Raw genomic sequence first — 21,450 nt, forward strand, 5'->3', positions numbered from 1 at the left:
GCTCGTTAACAGACGGAGACTCAGTCTAGTGCATGATAGCTAATCACGTACTTGACCTAGACTAGGTACATGCTTCCGCAAAAACATCACAATATCCGCCAACATATCGTCTAAATACATATGTCCTAGCCCTTCATACACATACCTAATTGTTTCACGCAATCCAGCGAGTTGGATGTGCGCTTTGTGCGTTGGGCATAGGCATCTAGTAGGTATTAGTTAAACTATTAGCAGGTAAGGGCGCGGTTGTATGCTTTTGTGCGGAGGGGCGGGCGGTGGGGAAGATAAATATCGTAGTAGGGTGGAGGGATTAGGGTGTTGTTTAGTTGGTGAAATCTAGTGGAGAAGAAGGGGAGGGCGTGATGGTGTGGTGGAGTAGTGGCTGTGCGAAGATTGAGGCTGTGGAGCTGCGGCCGTGGAGGATGATGATGGTTGTGGTGTGGGTTTTGGTAGGTGGGAAGGTAAGGGGGTTAGGCTATAGAGGCGTCTTTAAGGGAGTATGAGGTGATATTTTGATGTGTGTTAGGTTTGCTAGAGTGTGAAATAGGTTAGGGAAGAGAGAGGCCTATTAAATAAGTATATGTTTACCTGTTATATAGAAAGAGAAAGATCAAAAAGAAAAGCCACTATATAGGTTCTACATATACCATTCAGGTTATGCAGATGGCCTCTCTACTGTAGTACTATCGATTACATCCTTCAAAGACCATCACCATAAACTGCATGCTTACAACACAAGCATTACCGCCGTCACCACACCAGCCGCCCATCCCACCATCCTAGCACTAATACCAGCCCCGGCACTCTTCCACGGCGTCACTTGCTCCGGCACACGACTTCCTTCCACTGTCTTGTTCGCAGTCAAACACACAAACTCGACGCTGCTTTGCACTAAATTCGATTCTGGGTCAGCAAATCGTCCCAGTAGGACGACTGGGATCGTCTGGCGCGTCATGAGATCATAAATCTGGTCCGTAGTGACATTTTCGTCAATGTTACTCGCCACTTCAACGGATGTTGCTGTCCGGAACGTGTTGTAATTGTCCGGGATCTGCACCTCGGGCATGTCGGTGTAGGCGCACGTGCTGTTGGCCATGTCGACGAAGTAGAGGCCTGTGCGAAGTCATTTAGCTACATGTACAAAAGCTGCAGATTCCCGAGTCGCAAGTCAAATAGTCTCTGTTCTGTGCGAGAGAAAAAGAAAGAAAGAAAGAGCATAAGGGGGGACCTCATACAGGGGACAACCGAAGTAACGTACTGTGTGAACCGCCACTCAACATTGGACACGCCTTTTTGAACTCTTCTGATGTGGACCCAGTATCGGAGCTGGGACAGTAAAATGCCGGACTTAGTAGTGCCTTATTCAAGTGATCCATGCAGTCCGAGCTGATCACGCCGCTACAGCTGTTCTCCCCTCCGGATTCCAACGTCGCATTGATGCTTTGGTATCGGTAGTTGCAGATTTTGGTGTTGTTGGGCACGTTTCCAGGTACCGAGATGTAGGCATTTCCTCGGATATCGAACCTATCATCAAATTTGGGCCCTGGAGGTCCGACGAGGACAGAGACATACCACGGGTCGTCGCCGGCGTAGGAGGAATTCCAAGTGAATTCTTGCTGGCCAGTTGAGTTCACGGCTCTGAATTCCTGGCGCTGGCTTCCGCAGGAGGAATTTTGCGCATTGACAAACGCCGTGGTGAGGAGTCCTGATATTGTAAAGAGCAGCAACTTTGGGTTGTTAGACGTCCACATATTGACTTGGCCTAAGGGTAAAGCCTTGGGCGATTATTCCTTTAGACTTGCGAGAATACATCTTTATGTACCATTTCAGTGTATGTGGCGGTTAGGCACCCTATTGGAATGACGCACGCCAAGAGCATTACCGTGCATAGTAACTCTGATTTGCCAATTTCTATGGTGTTGAGGTTAAAATCCACCCGATCGACAAAGTTCGGCATTCCGTACCCGTCTAAATGAATATGATCTACAGTTAGGTGCGCTGCGCCGTCCCGTAAGCGCTGGGAGCTGACTCGGTTCGCTACCGACGGCGCAGTTGACTGTGCCGTACTACGGTATTGAGGCACACATCCATGTAGACAAGGGTGATCTTCCTTGACTGCAAGCGCAACGAAGGAGCGACGATATCTACCGTAGTTGGCCTGGCAACAAGTACTTGGCCTTTGTTAGTAGGATTCATTTTCCTCCAAAGAACGCTGTGCGTAGGAAACTATGCGTAAGACGGGATTCATTCAACGCAGGCGCCACTTTGGCAGGAAGTTCTATGTTAGTGCCCATAGTAATCTTGTCTCGCTGAGGGAATGAGGCTTCGAACAAGTCCGAAGAGAGAGAGAATATACAAAATCTAAAAAGGGTGGTGGTGGTTGTTTTCATTCTGCGCAGTAGAGGCAATGAGTTATCAAAGGGGGAGTGCGTGCATCCCTTCGCACTCATTACATTAGTCAAAAAAGGCTGCCATTCCGAGGAGGGTACTAAGTACTAGAAACGAGAGAAGGGAGCCCTAAAAATAGACCTACCTAAACGAATTGCTAATCTTATATTTCCGATCGGTAGATGTAGATCATCTTATTTTGCCGGATAGTGTTCACGGCTCGAATGATTTAAACTGGGGTACCTTCAGTCGTAGACTTGAATCTGTTTGGCAATTGTGAGATGGAGTCGTAGCGACGATACATGCCAGCGGCAGAATCATCAAAGCGTACCGCAAGAAGAGACGTTACGAGTGTTGTTCTGGCGATAATTCCGGCAAGAGAATGTTGGATCTTCCGCTTAGGACCGCAGTTGAGTCGTCACAGCCCGTTGACGGCTTTCTCATGCGTTTAGGCTGCAGTGTTGGAACCGGTTGCTGTTCTCTTCAAATCCTACATCCTTCAGAGTCGACCGCAGAGCCTCTTGAATCGCCCACTTGCGGGCTAGCGAACCACATGCTCCATCAATCAAGCGCTCTTCTTTGTGATTCGATAGCTGAACCTATTAGCCTAATCCTATCGAAACCTTCGTATGCCGCTTACAGAAACAGCTTCTCCCTAGAATACACCTCCTTATCCGGATCATCGTCCTCCTCTTTCACGTCGAACATTTTCCGCGCCGTCTTCATAAACGTCAGATCCGCGCGTCTCCTCCTCTTAAAGCAAAAATAGCACACGGTATTCTCGCCAATAAGATCCTTGAGCGTATGCTGCAGCAGCGGAAACGCAGGTTCAAAGTACACACAATCCGCAGCGAGGATGATATCCGGGTGAGCCGGTAATTCCGACGGCGTAGGCTCACCCCAATCGTATATGGATGCACTGACACGATCTTGCAGATTGTTCAGCGCTATGTTGCGCTTCATGAGCTCGAACATTGGCTCTTGATCCGTGATATGTAGTGTCGTGTCCACCTTGCAGCCTATTGCCACTGCCAGCCCCACGAGCCCGCCCCCAGCACCAAGCTCGACTATAGTTTTTCCAGCAACGTCCTCACGATGTTTGCGTAGCATGTACTTGCTCAGCACCATGCCTGCCGGCCACAACTGTCCACCACAGCCATTCTTCAAATCTTCCTCGAGCCTGAGTGGGGGTGAGAGTAGGCCATCGAAATCCACCTCTGAGACACCCGCCGACTTTATGGGCGCAGGAGGCACGAGATCCTGGCTTACACCAAAGAAATCGTTTTCTTCGCTATCGAGCATACTTCGTTTGGGGTAAGGCCGGGGAGGAATGGGTGTGAGGTTCGGTTTGTGGAGGCAGTAGACGAAGGTTAGTGTGCGATTATGGTGGGGCCTTGTCAGACTCAAGCCAACGAGCCTAGGCCCGCCGTTCTACGTTTGTTCGCATCCAATTGCTAGTTAGACTGGTAAAAGGACCGCTTTTTCGTATCTGGTGTCACGAAAGCGGGTTCGTGATAGCATAAGAGCTAGACGTTGAAGTTGCCGTATTTGGCATCGGGTAGTTCTCCTGGCTGTCATCCGGCATGCCGTCATCAACCTGGTATGCTTGCTTATCTTATCGATGTACCGGGATCTACATCGGCCGCTCCAATCGTGTGTACGGTTGAGATGGACTACGATGCCTATCATGCGCCTTAATCCTGGGCATTCTCAAACATAGTGAGGGATTTGGATGGGAGCATGCATCCGAGGAAGCTTGCTAGTTGTACCTGCGGTGCTTATTTCATGGTCTTCCAATATAAGCCGGTCTTGTCTTCTGGAATTGCATCGCCTTACAGCCGAGTGTTTTAGTTAAATTCGTCAATCATCATGGGCCTTCCTACAGAGGTACTGCAAGCCTGGGAGGCTTGCGACCGTACTGACACACTTTTTGTTCTGGTCTGTTCTGTCTTTTGTGAGCACATGCCCTATGTCTTTGTATCAGACCGCTAATTAGACAAGGCTGGGGGATCGTACCAGCAGTAGGCGTCGTAAGAAGTCCTGGTACATGAGACAGGTGTAACACAGACTGACCATGTATATCATTATCTAGGCCTACTCGGGCTATACCACACGCTCCAACTCACTAGCAGCAATCATGCCAGCCATCCTTTCAGTAATCGTTTGCTCGATACAATGGTTCCTCATCGGCTACACGTTGACCTACGGTGAAGGAGGTGCAATCTTTGGTGACTTCGAGTATGCTTTCCACAGGAACGTGTTAGCAGAGCCCGTTGGTACGATTCCTGCAGTACTGTTCAGTTTCTTCCAATTGGTCTTCCAAGCTACTGTATGCGCCATCGCCGTAGGAGGTGCATGTGAAAGAGGCCGCATACTACCCCTGATACCCTTCATCTTCGTAGGTCGAACAACTAGCTCGTGAATCTTCAATTATGCTAACAACAGTAGTTATGGTCAACTTTTGTGTACAACCCCCTAGCCCATATGGTCTGGGGTGGAGGCTTCCTCATGGACCTAGGCGTTCTTGATTTCGCAGGCGGTACGCCGGTACACATAAACTCAGGGGCAACAGCAACAGCCATGTCAGTATATCTATCGTACCCGTTGTTCCGCTCACAAAAGTCTTCAACACGCACCCCATCGCACTTAGTCATTCACCGACCGGTCAACTCGCTCTGCCAACTCCTCGCCATGATCAGTATCTGGGGCTCCTGGCTCGCCTTTGACGCCGGCACCACCCTAGCTTTCAACTTCAAATCCGTAATGGCGCTCTGCGTTACGAATCTTTGTGCGGCTTCTGGAGCGTTGACGTGGATGTTGTACACATACGTTGAGGTCGGCCGCTGGAGTCTGGACTCGTGCTTTATGGGTGCCATCTCTGGGCTTATCATGATCACTCCTTCAGCAGGCTTCATCGATCTACCCACATCTTTCTTCTTTGGCATTCTAGGTGCATTGTTCTGTCGGCAAGCTCTGAGGATCAAGTTCAGCGCCTTTGCTCAACGCTGGCGCTGGGTTGATCATGGAGATACCTTTGCAACGCACTGTCTTGGAGGCATTCTAGCCACAATTGCAACTGGCTGCTTTGCACAAAAAGAAGTCGCAGGTTACGATGGTGTGACCGAGATCACTGGAGGCGTCTTCTTCGATGGAAACGTTCGTCAACTTGGTATACAAGTTCTAGAAGCACTTGTCGGATTCACGTGGTCGTTTGTCATAAGCTACGTCATGTATGCTCTAATTGACTGCGTACCGGGTTTTGAGGTGTTGGCCGAAGACAAGTAAGTCACATCACAGGTTGATTGGGTAGAGCTAAAGCTTGTTAGGGATATTATCGCGGGCCTGGACGCAAGTCAAATGGATGAGGAGACGCTTTGGACTGAGACACAAAAGTACTATCCCTATGCCGATCGTGAGGGCGAGTTACATCTCGATTGATGGACAGGAAATATGTGTAATGTTGTTTGGCATAATAGGCGCCAAAGACAGATAGATTCTATATCGACTAGACAGATCTGCTTGTTTGATTCATGTCGAAGGTGCGGATTTTAGCCAGTTTAATTGCGAACAAGAACAGGCGCGTACTATGCGGTGAAACGACATCCATGTTGTGCTGATTCCCAATTGATAGCATCCCATAAGTATGAAGAAGATACCCATAAACAGCATCTCATCGACCCTGACCCGCCTCATCTTGTCCCAAAGTCGAAACTCCTAACATCGCAATCTTTCAGCAAAGTCCATTCTTCCCCTTCTTGGGGTATCATCAACTCCCACTTCCAAAAGGCTTTGGAATAAGAACCTGCTCGACACGGATATAAACAACGTGCATGGATGTATCCCAATGATAGATCTATGCACGTAGCTTATATCTGCGTCGAGCAAGTCCATACTCCCAAGTCCAAAGGCTCGATATTCGCCCAACACGGCTGTCGACCTTGATCCCGTCGTAGAGTATCCCCCTCGTGTCTCTGTATTATTTCCGCGCTTCTCACTCCCCTCGATCCGTCCCACAAAAGAAATCTTGAGTACCACGATCTCTCACCCCTCCAAAGCCTTCAACCCCTCCACCAACGCCCCAAAACTCTTAACCCTCTTATGCTTCTCCCCCTCGCCCTGCCCCTTCCCTACCCCACCCCCACCTCCCCATCCAACCCCAACTGCCTCTCCACAACCTCCCAATCCAGCACCCTCCTCGCCTCCTCCAAACCCCCAATATCCCTCACATTCGCATACCCCAACTGCTTCAACTCGCGACACGCGATATCCGAGCGGCGCCCACTGCGGCAATACAGCGTGATGCGATCGTTCTTGTCAACGGTAATGTTGTGTGTTGTAGCGTAGACATCAACGAGGGTGGATATGTCTTGGTATGGTATGTTTAGTGTGGGGGAGAGGTCAGAGGTCAGATGGCCAGTGGCGTATTCGGCGGGCGTGCGCACGTCGATGAGGAGGTCGCGGGACATTGTGGACGGGGGGTACAATGGTGTCGTGTGTGGGTTTGTACGGCGTGTGTGTGTGTGTGTGTGTATTACGCAGTCTTATATGTTGCGCGGTATGTGGCTTCGGGGTTTAAACTGTTATTTCGGGATTTAGGGCTTGGAGGGGTCGCCGATTACCCCACTATCGTCACCGACCGGCTTGTTTTTACCTTCCTGGGAAACTTGTTAGTGATGATTTACTCGCTCGGCCTCTGTGCAACTTGTCTGTGCTTGTAGCAGTTATAGACGCTAGTGTATGCTTGCTGTATGCCCTGATAATAGATCATATATGTGTTAGCTCGTTTTGGCTGTGGATCCCGAGAACAATCTTCAAGACTGCAAAACTCGATGCTTCCGCCGTCATATCGTCCAAAAAATCACAGGTCAAGTCATGATAAAGTAGCACATTGATGTGTGAATTCTTTCATTCGCACATGTGTCAATCTAGTTGACTTTGCATGTCCAATGGTATACAACAAGGAACAACTTTTCTTCTCTCGCACCCATCTTGTTGAGAAGCCTTTTCCCGCTGCCACAGCAATGATCCTTTTGCCGTGAAAGCAGATTCCCTTCTCCTTCTTACAAACGCCGAGCCCACTAAATGTAGGCCTCCAACAGCCCCATTGGCTATGCAAAACATAATAGATGATCGACCAGATGGCTGCGATGTGCCGAAGCAAACAGCGCATTTTGCAAGTAAAGAAATAGGAAAAGTATGCTCCTGCCCCCCCAATAATAAATCGCTGAAGTGGTATCAAAAAACAAACAAAGGAGACTCTGGCATTGGTATCGTAAGTGTCCGTGACATGATGGACAAAGTGATGCAGGGGAAACGCAAACATTAATATGTGGATGGCCGGGCGCCATGCAGTATATGTGCAATGCCGGCCTCTCTGGGTATCCTCCAGTGAGTGCGGCCGATGGTGAAGGGCGCAATGAAGCGCTATGTGAAAGTCTATGTGCCCTTCAGGTTGGAAGTCGAGAAGTTGAAGTTGAGAAACTCAAATTTGTCCTTTGAATTGACTCGGGTGTCTACTGAGAAGGTGCTCGCGTTGCTGTTGTCAATAGATGGTGAGCCCCTCACGGAGTGAGGCTGCTCTCGTGGCTCAAGGAGCAGTGATCGACGGTAATAACTTTGGACGTTGGCTTGGTCGCTGGCGTGCATCCTCGAAATCTGGGCCTCCATCCAGTCCTGCATCTCTGGGATGGCAGCTAACCGATAGGGAACCTGGAACGATTGCAGTTGGCCGATGATCTTGGCCGTCTTCATGTGCTTGTCAAAGTTGATGACGGAGAGACCGTCAGAGCCGGATTCACCGGGAAGCTGTCGTGTGGTGCCGTTGCCGACGTCGATGAACGTGAGGTCAGTAAGGTAGATTCCTACAAATGGAATGCATGGCGCGATGTGGTTCTGGAGACGCTGACGAAGCACGGCGTAGTTTCGGCCTACGTCAGTGACCGACTTCAGCTCATCCAGGCGAGCCTTTGTCTTCGCTGACACAAGCTCCCAGGTTCGCTTGAGGCGCATAACCATGGAAGAGTTGAGCGAGCAGATGATGGCCATGAGCGAGTCATAGTTGTGCAGCTCCAGACACTTGGCCGCAACCTTGACCCATTGCTTGATTATGACCGCACGCTTCTTTGCGTCCTCAAGCTGAAGGATGGTGTCAGCCACCAAGTTGGCCAAGTCAGTCGATAGAGTGGACATGGCTTTGACGTTGTGCGCCTTTGAATCCTTCTTCTTGGTCCACTCGAGAGCAAGGAGCTCTTCTGGCTGAATGGCACAGAAGAGCTTAGACTCGATGATGGTAAACTGCCTGGCGAGCTCTAGGGGATCAAAGTCCAAGATGCTGCATTGAGCCCTACCCTCCTTACTAGCTCGTAGTGCGTTGAGTTGGCTCTTGGTAACAATGGGAGAGGGAACGTTGCTATCGCCCTGGGTGAAGGCAGTGCTAGTGCCAGTTGCCTTTCCAATCGACGACACCAAGCGAGGCACAAGAGCACCAGCTCTCACTTCCGTGACCTTGGACGTAAGCTCTGCAAGACGCTTGCCAGCAGCAGGCATAGCTGTCCTCAGTTTGCCAGTGGCGAACGCCAGGATAACACCTAGGGCAACTGAATCACTCTCGCCGACCCAGTGGCTTTCGAGCCAACCCTTGAACACATTGTAGACCCTGAGACGTACAGGAACTCCGACTTTCTGACTGCCGCCAATGTAGTCGAATCGGTCGATCAGGCACTGCGCAAGTTCGACAGGTGTGGTGAAGAGACGGAAGGTAAGATAGAAGGCGTTTACAAAGACAATATCGGGAGTTGACTCGAAGGTGGTGAGCTGCTCCACCAAGGCGGGGAGAGATCCACCCGATATTTGACCATCCTTGTTGTAGATCAACTCGTGCACATAGGTAGTCTCCAAGAGGTGCTCTTCGCCGTCGGCAATATCTTCGCTTGCTAAAGAGCGAAGCTCTGATGAACTGCCAAAGCTGCTGATCAACGTCTGGGAACTACGCTTCTTTGTTGGTGATTGATCTGGCGTGGTAGCACGCGTGGACGTGTGTGAAACGACGCTTGCAGCATCACCCCGCCCGTTGTAGCCATGGGTGCTGCTCAGGTCATTGACAGAAGCGTTGACACTCTCGGTGTTGACAGACTCCGCAATGCTTCCTTGTGTCATGCTTGCAGGACTTTCAAGAATCTCAGATGCGCTCGGTAGTGGGAGTATGGGAGTAGGCACCGCGTTGAGTGGAGGCAATGACGAGCGAGATGACCTAAAGGACACGGCAGTTGGGCTTTCGACGATGACAGCCTGGGATGGCTGGAGGCTAAGCCTGTTGTTGTCGAGAGGCGAAGGCTGAGGTACCTCGGGCAAAGGCTTCGACTCGGAAATGGTGAGTGGTGGAGGCATCTCGCGTTCCTCAACTGGCGGCGCAGGTAGTGGTTTGTTTGTCTCCATGACGTTTTCGGCAGGTTTGGATGAAACGGCGCTGGCGACAGATTCTCTGTTACTCGAGGGGGTAGGTTCCTGGACCATGGATTCGTCGGATAGACCCAAGCCAACAGCAGGCTCGGTGTCAAATTCAAAGTCGCCTATCCTCTCGATCACAAGCCTAGCCTTGGTAACGCAGTCACCAGCAGCCCTGACACAACTTGTAGCAGCCGTCACGATTTGCTTTCCTGCCTCTGGCGCTACCACCTCTTCAACGTCCGCGTCAGCATTCGTAAACATATCCTTGGTCGCTTGGACCAGTTCGGTGAGACGGGTGTACATGGTGTCTCGTGCTTCTTCCAGTGGGTTGGACCTTCGTGAGTCTCGTTCCCATACTTCCTCAACAACCTTGAGGAGCTGGCGGCACGCGACGACGGAGTGTTGGGTGATTTGGGCTAGCTCGTCGGAAGAGCGAGATTGTAGGTGCAAACCAATAAACGAGCCAATAAAGCCCAAAAAAGCGTCATGAGCAGTGTTCAGCCGCTCGGTGGCAAGGCTTCCTTTGCGTGCGCTGGATGACTTGGCCGTGTACGACAACCGATGGGTAACGGAAGTGCGTTTTGACTGGAACGTGGGTTGGGATATGATGATCGGGGAAGCAAGAGAATCTGGCTCCGACGGCAGAGAAAAGGCAACTGACAGGCGGTTCAAGTTTCGTGGCTGTTGCGTCGTGGCGGAGTACCAGTCGTCGTGGGCCGATTGTGTAACCGGAGAGTCGTATTCATTCGCCGACAAACTGCCCTCTACCGATGGCGCTGATGTTACTGGCTGTTGCACAGCACCGTCGGTCGAGTCAGACGGTGGGGTCAGTGGTCTATGACTGCTTGCGTCGCCAAGCTCGAACAGTGACAGCGACACTGCGTCCGTGGCCCAGATGTCGAGGAAACGCACAGCCCTCGTTACAAGCTTAAACGATTTGAACACGAGCTCGTCCATGTGCTCGAACACGGGTACGAGCAGCTCGCCCGATTGTAACGCTTCTTGCAGGGTTTTGGCAGCCTTTACGAGCGTAGAGAGATCACCCAATAGAGCTTTACGCATGCGACGCAGACCTACGTGTGCAAGGATAAGTCGCGAGTCCTTTTGTAAGCACTCTGTCCGTTCCTGACCACAGTTAGCAACATTGCAAAGAAACACATTAGAATGTTACTTACCAGGAACAGTCGTACGCCAACAATCATGCCTTTGACGTAGTCCTGCCGTGAGAAGGCAACTAGTTCGCCATTCTCACCGTCACGAACCAGATCCCATAGATATGTCAATGCATTGAGCAAATTCCGTATTATGGGGTGGTCGTAGGGCTCGCAGTAGTTGGTAGGAAGCCATCCACGGGCTCCAGAGGCCAACAGAGTGCCATCTGCCCAGCCATTGGGATGTACAGAGTGAACAAGAATGACGTCGCCTTGGTTAATGGCAACGGTAATTGAGGACTCGTCCGAAGTAGATGATACAGTCGAAGTAGGGCTGTAATGGTAGAAGGCGCGGAGGTAGTTGTGGAAAATGGGCTGGGCAAGTTGCTGCTCTTGAACCATGGCTTCGTTGGAAACTGTAGGCGTCAGGGGAGGAGATATCTGCGATCGCGAGCGACTGGAGTGGGTCCCTCTTGACGAAGACTGGCGAGTGTGACCGAAAACGCCCATTTGTGATCGCGACCTGCTCGGAGACTTTTGAATGTTCAAGGGCGCCACTAGGGCGCTGGACCGTTTGTCCATATCTCCCTGGCCTGAGCCGAAGGAGGCCATTGGTACAGTGGTTAAGACAGGGACAGAGGAGAGAGAGGTCAGAAGAGTAATGGTCCTAGGATGACGGGCTAATTGGACGTTGCACTTTGGCCGGTACGTGTAGCAAGCATCTGGCAGATGAGGTATGCAGCAAAGCAAGATGGTTGGTTAATGGCACACACGAAGTGGGGATAGATGGTCGTTGCAGTAATCCGAGCTTTCTTGTCGAGTGCACGTTGCAGTAAAGCGAGATTTGTGTCGAGTGCAGGTTCCTGCAGTGGCTTTGTTATTATTATGATGTCGAGAGAGAGAGAGAGTGAGGAATGACAAGATGACGGCTAGGGCTAGTCCAGCAAGAATGTGGAGCAGAAGGCGCGACAAACGGAGAGGGACCTACCCGGCGTGACAATGACTAGTGGATGTAAAAGCGAATGGCGGCCAGATGGTGCAGCAGGTGACAGATACGGCAGTGAAGGTAATTAAGCAGTGTGGAGCCTCGTGGTGAATTCGGACCTGTCGTGGGAGTGTTTGTGGTGAAACACAGCACTGGATTGGCGGTGCGTGGGGAAGCTGGGACGGGCGGCGTTTCCGTTACACAGAGATGAGCCGTCAAGGCGGTGCTTGGACGGGGCGGGACGACGGGTCCAGACACGTTCTGTCTGTGTCGAAAATGCGACAGGTGGACGTGTTTGAGGGTGAAGGTCGGTGGGGGAAGCACACTGGGGGTGCAAGGCTGTCTTGTAACGGCGATAGCAGGGCAGGAAAGAACTAGAGTGCTGCAAGGGCCGGACCTGCCTGTGCAGAGCAGGGGAGCGTGGGATGGCTTCCAAGTTCCAACGGTTCTAGAGGAGGCAGTCGCGGCCCAAAGCGAGGGAAGAAGCGAGCGACGGTGGGCGGGCTACTACAGTAGCTATACGGGCCAGTCGACGGTGAAAGTCGACTTGTGGCGGCCGGAGAGTTGATGGCAGTGGCAGCCAGGCTCGGGTAGGGCAAGGAAGACCTTGGGAGGGACAGAGGGTCGACTACCTAGGAACTCGGACTCCACCTGCGCGGACGGACGGCCATGTTAATATCACATCGCGATGCAGCAGCATCCTTTGCCGGCCTACTCGAGCAAAAGCCTCACGAACTGAACAGGGGCCCTGCTGTCAGGCGTGGCAGGGGGGGTGTGCAAGCCAGGGCCAAGGGAGCGTTGGGTCCTGATTCGCGCCTGTGAGCCCGTGCCAGCGACGGTGGAGATGCAACCAGAGGGCTTTTCCCCGGTATTTCGCCCTGTCCCCTGTGGGTTGTGGCCATTGCCATGGTGGTTGAGCGCATGCGCATGCGCGGTATGCAGTGCAGTGCGCGGTGCAGTGCATTCACCCAGCCGAAGCTTGCACTCGCACTGCACCACTGCACCACTTGGGCATTGAAGGCCCAGCACTGGCAAAACACGCAATACTGGCGGCGGCGAAAGAAGAAGAAGCTAAAGAGACATTGGACGACCAGGGCCGCTTCCGCCATGGCGACCACGACTCGAGGGGCCGGCAGCGTCTAGGGAGCTTCCACGCTGGCCTACGTGTGTGCCCATGTGCCTGACTACGTGCTGTGCAGTCTGTCACGGTCAAGTCAGCACAAACCGGTGCCGTCTTGCATGCGACCTGCAGCTCCAGCTGCAGCTGCAAGCCAGAAGCCAGAAGCCAGACGCAGTCCGACCCACTGCGAACCTTCGCCCCGGTCCAAGCCAGCAGGCCAAGCACGGCAACGATCAACTGGCGTGAGTAGCAGCCCTCTAGCCACACCAGGCAACTTCCGCCGGCTCGTCCTCCCCGTCTGCCACGGCCGCCTTCGCCAACCAATCCACCTTCACCTCCAAAGCGCCCGCCTCGATTGGCTGACTGCTCGAATTTATCAGAGCGAATATCCTGGCTTCAATGGCTAATGGCTGTTCCATGGTAAACCTACTGGAGCCTACTGCAAGCCTCCGCTCTCTATCCCCCGAACGGTCGGAGTTGGACGAAATATCTATTCAACAGTCGGCCCTTCACATGCCGTCATTCGAGTCCGTCAAGCACTGCCCATTGCCCACTGCCCACTGCCCACTGCCATACGCGGCTACACCCTCAGTTCAGCCATCACCACGAGTCCCGCTCCCATCCCGCGGTGCCGTGCCATGTTCCTAAACCTAACATTGACCCACCTGGTGACGCGCTAGTCATCAATCGCTCAGCACCTGTGACGACGACTACGTACGATTTCTTTCGCCCTGCGGCCAACGACGGCGACCTTGCTCTACCCAAGTCTTCATATCATTTAACTATATATGCCGTCACATGCCCGCGCGCTCACGTGCCAAGAGTGTGTATGGACGGGCGCCCCAGTTGACAGTATCGATATCAAGTCATCCTAAGCAGGCCGCATCATCCAACTTCGCAACACCACCTTAACCAGCGAGCAGTACCCGGGCAGACAGGCTGCAGGCTGTAGCGAACAACGGTTGCTACGGAGCAACAGACTGTGTTTCCGCGGCCCCTAGCTACTCCCTAATTCTCTTAGCAGACGCCAGGAAGGCCAGTGGAAGCCGCCCGTCCTAGACTCGGTTCAAACAGCATGCACTAGCTCTTGACCGGGCCTCAGCTGCCCAACTGTCGACCCTCTACGCAGCTTTTTCTTATTGTCTCATATCTCAACCTCCACCAGCTGGACCACCCACACATCCCCACGCCGTGAGTTCCGTTCAAAGGTGCGCTCCACCCTTACGTCGATCATATATTGACTGCCCGCCTTCGAAGCGCCCACCCCTGTCGGCACATGCGAAAACGGCTGCTTCTTCCAGCGTAGCACTGAAGCAGCTGGGGATCTGCATCGTGTACAGGATCCGCATCGTGCATTGCCAAAATAAGAGCTGTCTATATTCCCGCTATGCGCTTTCTCTCTCGGTACTGGTGTTCACCGCGCATTATCCAACTTTGCCATGTCGGTACTGGATTCCATCCAGTCGATGCCATCCACCACTGCCGTGATAACTTGTTTGTTACCACGGCATAGTCGTCGAATCAACGCTCTAAGCGCAGCCGTTGTTGACTGACCGGTCAGCTATTGAAATAGTGAAGCTACTCACACTACACTCCGCCCAGCCAGGCAGGTTATTGTCTACGCCACATGACCATATACCGGTGTAGCTACACTAGAATTCGGTCAATGATATTCCGACATGCGACAGGCCCTGCCATCCTTCATTGACAACCCTTCATCTCAGCCACGGACAGCGGCCGACTGCCAACCAATGAGTCACGCATCTGCCAACTGGGGTTTCGCATCAGGTAGGCCGGGTAGCAAAACCTTAATGGATTGCCTTTTCACATAGCTTGGTGTCATCAAAATCTTGCTTCGTCGGTGCGAGAGCCCTATCGCTCTAGCATCGGGGTAGCTGAAGATCGTTTGTGGACCACTGACCTCATGCTGCGAGCATATCTTATTTCCTGGCACTATCTAGTTTCACCAAAACGGACAACTAACTGTAGTGGCGCCAAGATGGCGCAGACCGTATTCTCCCGTTCGCACGTTCTGAACGACAGTTCGACTTTTGCAAACTTTCTCAACGAGTTACTCGGCCCTTCTGCTAGCTATTACAAGCCTATCATCGGCGACCCGTTCGGCAGCCTCATACACCGAAGCTAGCTCGGACGCTACTGAAGCTACCCACCGCGGGGTGTCGTTAGCTGCCGACAGCCCAATGGCCCACCCTTCACGATGCAGTGCATAAGTCTACAGACGAATCGTTATATCGAATGTCTAGATTTATCAAAGATTCTGCGACAGTAGCACATTGACATCAGGCCGACTTTTTTTTTGGCAACGGCGAATCGCAACCATGCGGTATTGCAGTGGCTGTTGCGATGATCCTTCCAACTCGGAAAGAGCGCATTTCTGCAGGTACGCCGCAGACCAAGTCTCCTCACCCGCGCCACAATCCATCAAAAGCGACCCGGGAGCGCGGTCACCATGGTGCATCAGTCGCAGAACGGACATCCCTCCGCTGCAACAGTGCCGAGGCCCGGGAATTTCATCCCTTCCAAAGGGCTGTCACAAGTCATGTGAGGGGATTTGTGTGCGTCTTTACGGCGTGGTCGGCAGAGACAATGCGGCGCCGCAACTTCGCTTCAAGCCCATGCGAGCCAACAATGCCATTGTCACCATCCTCTGCACAAATTTCAGATCCTTCTTACACTTGCCCTACTCTGAGTCGGACAAACGACGATAGATGGTGCCCAACTAGAAGAGCGATAGTACCAACGGGTGTCGATCAGGCCTGAAGAAAACGTGTTTCGCGAGATCACGTGGACCATTACCCATGAAAATTACTTCTGGCCGGCGATGCGCCTAGTCAATCGTTCTTACACAAAACATAGCCGGGGTTAGGGCATCATCTATTTATTCTCCAACACCCTGCAGCTGCATCTCACCATGTCTCTGACCACCTGTCCCAAGCTCTCAGCGCTTATTGTCTTTGATTGGCGCAACGCGGCAATGGCGTCATAGTCAATGCACGACGGCTAGAGATCTCAAGATTACGTGAGGACCGGCATCAGCCTTCCATGTGAACAGCATGGAAACAGCGACTCCAACCGTAGGTACAGCATAGTGCCTTGGGAGACCTCTGTACGGAAACGTTCTTTGAAGCCGTCGTTTCGGACACAGCTGAGCTGCCAGTGTAATGATTCGGCCGAGGCTCCGAAAGTTATTGTCACATCGCGCATCTCCGAGACACACATCTCTTCAAGGTCGGTAGACTTGGCAAATCAACTCATTTCAGTAAGATTTCTCAGCTTGAGCGCCACTACAAGCCTTTCGTGCGATTCCGTCAGCAGGGTCCCGCTTCTTCCCCGTGTTCCCACAACGCAGTATCCATGTTCAAAGCCAAGCGATTGCCGCGCTTGCAGCTTACGAGGTGAAATCCGATTCATCTCCGTCAGCACACAGCATGAGAGTCCGAGAACTAGAATGTTACACAGTCGTGCCGGTTTAGATATGTCAGGAGGCTGCCGAGCCGTTGCCATATCATGTACCTGCATTATCGTATATGCAACTGCAAGGTTGGTACGTCACTTCCATACACTTCCGTAACGAGAATGTGACACAAGACAATGCTGTGCTTTCTATAGCGCAACACAAGAGATAGCTTCGACTCTACGCCTATGGGATTTGTCCGCTTTAGAGGCATAGCCTCGAACCCGTTGACCCCTCATCACTTCCTCGCCTCTCCTGCCTCTCCAAGACTCTTCTCAGACTCAACAAGGCCGAGCGAGATACGAACACGAGCCTTCCCGCAATCACATCTTACCCGCGCACCAGGTCCTTGTTTCACAATCAGCTCCAACCAGACAATCCAGGAACCGGATCCGCAGCATTCCTATTGGCGGGAAAATAAAGATCTGCTCGATATTTACTTCCTGGGAACGAATACGATGAAGCATCAAATCTGCATCCTCCAACTTGCCGACTTCCACGCGCTGGGGCCTTGCTCAAGCTGGTGGTAGATCGACGAAAAGTGTCAGCTTCCGGTCGATTTGCTTCTTTTTGATCACGGTACCTTGCTACATAGAGTAAGTTAATCAGATCCTGTCGATGGCTGATATTGCCCCCCTTGTAGATTATTGCAGCGATACGATGGTGGTAGGAACGGCCATGGGTGTTCCGTGAGTGATCTGCGTCGATGATACTGATATTGGTGTTGAAAGGTGAGCAGCATTTTGAGATCTCAAGGCCACCAGATCAACACGGATGCTTCAGCAAAAGAAACAGCTAGACCCGGAACGTGGCAGCGCACCCTTCGGGGCGTAGATCACCACTTCTAGCACTTGGCTATGCATAACGGTCCGCTTTCGGGAAGAAGCAACTGCCTCCAATTCATGGTTATCATGCGCGTGTCGCGGGGAATGGGGGTGTGACCATCGGGCTTTGTTTTCGCCTAGCCGCTGGATCCGTTGTCTCTATTCATGCGATAGGGCTATCGGGATTGTTTGCATACCGAGCAGGTGGTATGTTCAACACTGTGGCAAACATTGGATTCGCTTGACCAAAATAATACTAGACACTGCTTACGAACAGACCTGACAAGGATCCATCTGAGCGAACACGTGCGTTTCTCACGACGCATACCAGGTGCTATCCTGTCACCACGTGCCGCAACTACCGTCCAGCTCGACTCCCTCCCGCGATGTAAGAACTGTGATTCATTTCTTGATGATCAATAATTTGTCACATGCTGGTCAGAGGCACTCAAAATAGCGTCAGTTTTGTCCATTCAAATCCCTTTCTCGACGATTCCGGGACGAAAACCATGACGTTACAAGAAAGATTAGCATCGTCAATCTCTGTTCTGTTCGTCCAGTGAGATATCTTACATTGCTTGCTCCCTTACCTCCCCTTCGTGTTCCCAAACGATGTCACTTTCCCTTTCGCGGGATGTAGTAAGCCGAGTGGCGGGGTATTTCAAATACTGACCTGGTCGGCCAAGTTAAACCAAGTCGCCAACTCCTTTCTTTGTCTCTCTGCATACGCAACCCTTCCTTCATACTATGATGGCACAACTCCACAGTCTTACACGCTCCGACAGCGAGCACGTCAATCTTATTATTGGGTCTTGGCCCATTCGCCACTACCCCAAATTGTCACGACACCTCCAACTTATGTTCGTGACGAGTAGCAATCGGCCCACCAACCTCCTCCAAAACACCGAGATCCCCGTTGCCCGATTTCCAGGGCGAATGGTGACAGCGTGTCGTCACACGGATGATCCCCACGTTCTAAGAAATCCCTGGGTTATGGTTTCTGGGTCTGGGGGGTCTGGGATCTCGTTTCCTTTTTGGTCATGTCTATCAGAGCACAGACGGCAACCACCATGGTTGTCACCTCCAAGCTGAGGGCACATTTCACCACCATCCTCGCTATGTTACGTGCTATGTGTTTATCTTGACCTCCTTACTTGGCGCAGACTATGCGCGCTGAAACAACACACTCTTTTCCTTTTGGCCTTTTCTCTCAATGGCCAATAGTCCCATTTCTATTCCTTTTGCTTTTGCGCGTCTCTTCTCATCTCCTTCCTTTTCTCGGGCACAAACACCAAGTGTGTATACTACACAAGTGATTCCCACGCAATTCCACGATGACACTGCCACAGTCAGCTTAACGCTGACCCTAGGCCCTTGTTTTTGCCTCACTCCAGCTGTCGGCTTACCGGAATCAGTGTCGGTTTCGTTGGTACCTTTGGCCGCTGGACTTGCTGACGGTATTCGTTTTTTCCCCATCTTACTGTACCGAACAAACCACGATTCACAATCCCTCCCCCTCCACTTTCCCGCGAGTCGCATCCATCATGCACGGGCACTGATCGGGAAGTTACACTGTTACATGCATATCCCAAATGCATGTCGAGGGGGTGGCATCGCGCACACGTGGTACACTACATATCGCTTTTGGTTGTTCGCTGCTTCATGGGCGGCACCTGGTGTTGGACGGATGGATGGCTACTCGACGCACGTGTCGGCCAGTCCTGCAGTTGCGCCTCACGACGCCGCTCGCTCAGCTGGGGTATGTGGAGCCGATACCCGACTGTTGCCAGGGTACGAAAGGAGGATGTGCCATTAAGCCAGAAAAGCAAGCAACAACATGATCATCTTGGCCACGTGTCGGCGGCGGGTGTAAAGGCGTCAGTGTTTATGAGCATCACAGGCCACACATGTCGTTTCCGTGACCTCACAATGTCACATCAACCCTTCATCCAATATTGATTTGCACATAGCCAGCACAACTACCCACGGTGACAGCGATGGTGCGCTGACGCACAACGCTCGAATTTCCCTTTCGCAGGTGCCGAACTACCACCGGTAGTTCCTGAATCAGTAACGTTGTGACCGGTCGGTAGATGATCGACTCTGACACACACACGCACACAACCACATGAAAGCACTCCATCAGTCCTCGTATCTTCACCCTATTTCTGTCTCGCAAATTTTCAAACTGACTTGTCTCCATGTAGTGAGCGAGTGGCGAGCAGGGATATGCGTCCAGACCGTGTGTTGCGGCGAAAGAAGTTTCTAGTTTATCGGAAGCATTCATCGGCGGTACTGTGAGTGAGAAAAGAAGCTTTGATGCCCAAGTGCACAGATGACACACGACCACCATGCCATTCTCGACCTTTCCGAATTGCCTCCAAATCGCGTGCAAGGTTACGTTGTGGGCCAGGGCAGGAAAAAAAAGGGAAAACACGGCATCCCGGTGACAACGAAGAACAATGACAAACAACGAAGACGACGGATGTTCCGGATATCTTGTGGCCCAGAAATAGAGGGCCAGACTCGATAGGAGAGGAAGGATAAGTCAAGGGACACCGTTCTTGAAAGGCAACGCGCGTGCTATAATATGTTTACAACATTCAAGGCGAGACCATGCCATTAATCGTACGACTTATCGGTTGTTGGTAGTGGCGTCTGTCGCAAAAGTTTATTAGGTGGGGCCCGACCAACGGCCCTGAGCACGCTATTCTCCAAGGTTACCCCCTGGTTTCCCAGTTCGGCAATATCGCTGCGATGACTTGAATATATCATGCAATTGTAGGCATAACCTTGACCTTGGGGGACACGCAACAGGATATAACGTGGGGAAGGGTCCTGTTGCGGGGGATATGCTTTATGGGTGTTCGGACGGAGTGGCTCTTTGGGGAGCGCGATGCGCGTAGCCAAGATGGATGAAGTTTGTCTGAGTCGGCAGTTGCACAACAAGAAATGAGATAAGCCTCCAGTCTCACTGGGCGAGTATTCAAGGCGAGCAATCATTGCATGTCCATCTCGTCATCGTCGTAATCAGCCGCGCCCGAATCCATCTCTTCTCGGTCTCGGTCTTTGCGCTGCTGTTCTCGTGAAGCCGAAATCTTTCTGCTGAGTGTTAGTAAAAAACATTGTAGTCAGACTGACAGTAGTTCCAGTGGATAGACATGCCTTAATCCATCAATGACACCCGTGATGAATGATCTACCCTCGCCTACTTCCATGCCTCCAATACCGTTCATCTTGAATCCACCTCCCGCGTCCAGCACCTCAACACCACTTCTCAGCTTTGCCATTCGCACTTCCCGCAGCCCTCTCAGCAGTTTCCGTACATTATCCGGCTCTTCAAAGTCGTCAGAGGCTGCCTCTAGCAGCATTTCGCCTAGCTCAAGCCAGTGATATGGTAGGGCGTCTGGGGCCGCATCTACCGTCGAATTCGATAGGAACGGTGGCGAGATGGGAAACGTATTCTGCGAAGGCTGTGGGGGTAATCGTGGAGGAGGAGAGAATGTCTCCGCATGGTCTGTTTCGTGGTCGAGGATAGCGGTAAGAGAGTGTGTATTGAGCCAGGCTGGCGGGAGGATATTGGCACGGCGTTGGCGCTTCAGCAAGAGGGCAAGCCAGAGGGGGATATTTGCTCTATGAGGTGGATTGAGAGGTCCCACGGGTCCCTAATTCTAGTCATTAGAACCGCCAACCAAAGAAAAATCCACATATAATCTTCCAATCGTAAGAGAAAGAGAGTGTTATATGGCGGGGTGTGTTTGGAGGGGCACGCGTACTCCAAGAAGCTCAAGTCCCTCGAGTTTTTGACGTGGTATCACTGTGACGAGCTCCATTTCGCACAGAAAAGCAATTTCCGGGGGCGTCAGGCCCGGCGGGAGAGGCAATGCCATGGTTGGATGTGTAGGTGTGGCGCCTTGAATTGTATGTTCAAGTTCGCGGGCTGTGAAGCTGCCATGTCGGAAGACGCGCTCCAGGGTTTCGGTACGTAGCCGCATTGGGCCTAGCTTCTTGTTCAGTACCCGCATTGCCCATCCTTCTGCGCGCCATGTCTGATATCATCT

The 21,450-nt window shown here is 52.0% G+C and overlaps 6 protein-coding genes across 6 annotated transcripts; 1 reads left to right on the forward strand and 5 right to left on the reverse strand.

Moving 5' to 3' along the window:
- Positions 1-779: 779 nt before the first annotated feature.
- Positions 780-1,751, reverse strand: PtrM4_088720 (uncharacterized protein; the record flags this gene model as incomplete). Its single annotated transcript, XM_066106851.1, has 3 exons — positions 780-785; positions 872-1,113; positions 1,259-1,751. The coding sequence occupies 3 exons, from the start codon at positions 1,749-1,751 to the stop codon at positions 780-782; spliced, it is 741 nt and encodes a 246-aa protein (XP_065962519.1).
- A 1,202-nt stretch (positions 1,752-2,953) lies between these two features.
- PtrM4_088730 (methyltransferase) lies at positions 2,954-3,690 on the reverse strand (the record flags this gene model as incomplete). The annotated part of the gene is made up of 2 exons (XM_001934667.2): positions 2,954-2,981; positions 3,029-3,690. 2 exons carry the CDS (start codon positions 3,688-3,690, stop codon positions 2,954-2,956), a joined length of 690 nt encoding a protein of 229 aa, XP_001934702.2.
- An 835-nt stretch (positions 3,691-4,525) lies between these two features.
- On the forward strand, positions 4,526-5,826 carry PtrM4_088740 (AmtB, Ammonia permease; the record flags this gene model as incomplete). Its single annotated transcript, XM_001934666.2, has 3 exons — positions 4,526-4,786; positions 4,837-5,669; positions 5,715-5,826. The coding sequence occupies 3 exons, from the start codon at positions 4,526-4,528 to the stop codon at positions 5,824-5,826; spliced, it is 1,206 nt and encodes a 401-aa protein (XP_001934701.2).
- A 603-nt stretch (positions 5,827-6,429) lies between these two features.
- Positions 6,430-6,854, reverse strand: PtrM4_088750 (PspE, Rhodanese-related sulfurtransferase; the record flags this gene model as incomplete). Its single annotated transcript, XM_066106852.1, has 2 exons — positions 6,430-6,435; positions 6,615-6,854. 2 exons carry the CDS (start codon positions 6,852-6,854, stop codon positions 6,430-6,432), a joined length of 246 nt encoding a protein of 81 aa, XP_065962520.1.
- A 970-nt stretch (positions 6,855-7,824) lies between these two features.
- On the reverse strand, positions 7,825-11,597 carry PtrM4_088760 (ras guanine-nucleotide exchange protein Cdc25p; the record flags this gene model as incomplete). The annotated part of the gene is made up of 2 exons (XM_001934664.2): positions 7,825-10,959; positions 11,010-11,597. 2 exons carry the CDS (start codon positions 11,595-11,597, stop codon positions 7,825-7,827), a joined length of 3,723 nt encoding a protein of 1,240 aa, XP_001934699.1.
- Positions 11,598-20,388: 8,791 nt separating this feature from the next.
- PtrM4_088770 (GINS complex subunit Psf2) lies at positions 20,389-21,384 on the reverse strand (the record flags this gene model as incomplete). Its single annotated transcript, XM_001934661.2, has 3 exons — positions 20,389-20,491; positions 20,531-21,054; positions 21,166-21,384. The coding sequence occupies 3 exons, from the start codon at positions 21,382-21,384 to the stop codon at positions 20,389-20,391; spliced, it is 846 nt and encodes a 281-aa protein (XP_001934696.2).
- Positions 21,385-21,450: the final 66 nt, after the last annotated feature.

The sequence above is a fragment of the Pyrenophora tritici-repentis genome, chromosome 4, assembly GCF_003171515.1.
Source record: "Pyrenophora tritici-repentis strain M4 chromosome 4, whole genome shotgun sequence".
In the NCBI taxonomy this organism is placed as follows: domain Eukaryota; kingdom Fungi; phylum Ascomycota; class Dothideomycetes; order Pleosporales; family Pleosporaceae; genus Pyrenophora; species Pyrenophora tritici-repentis.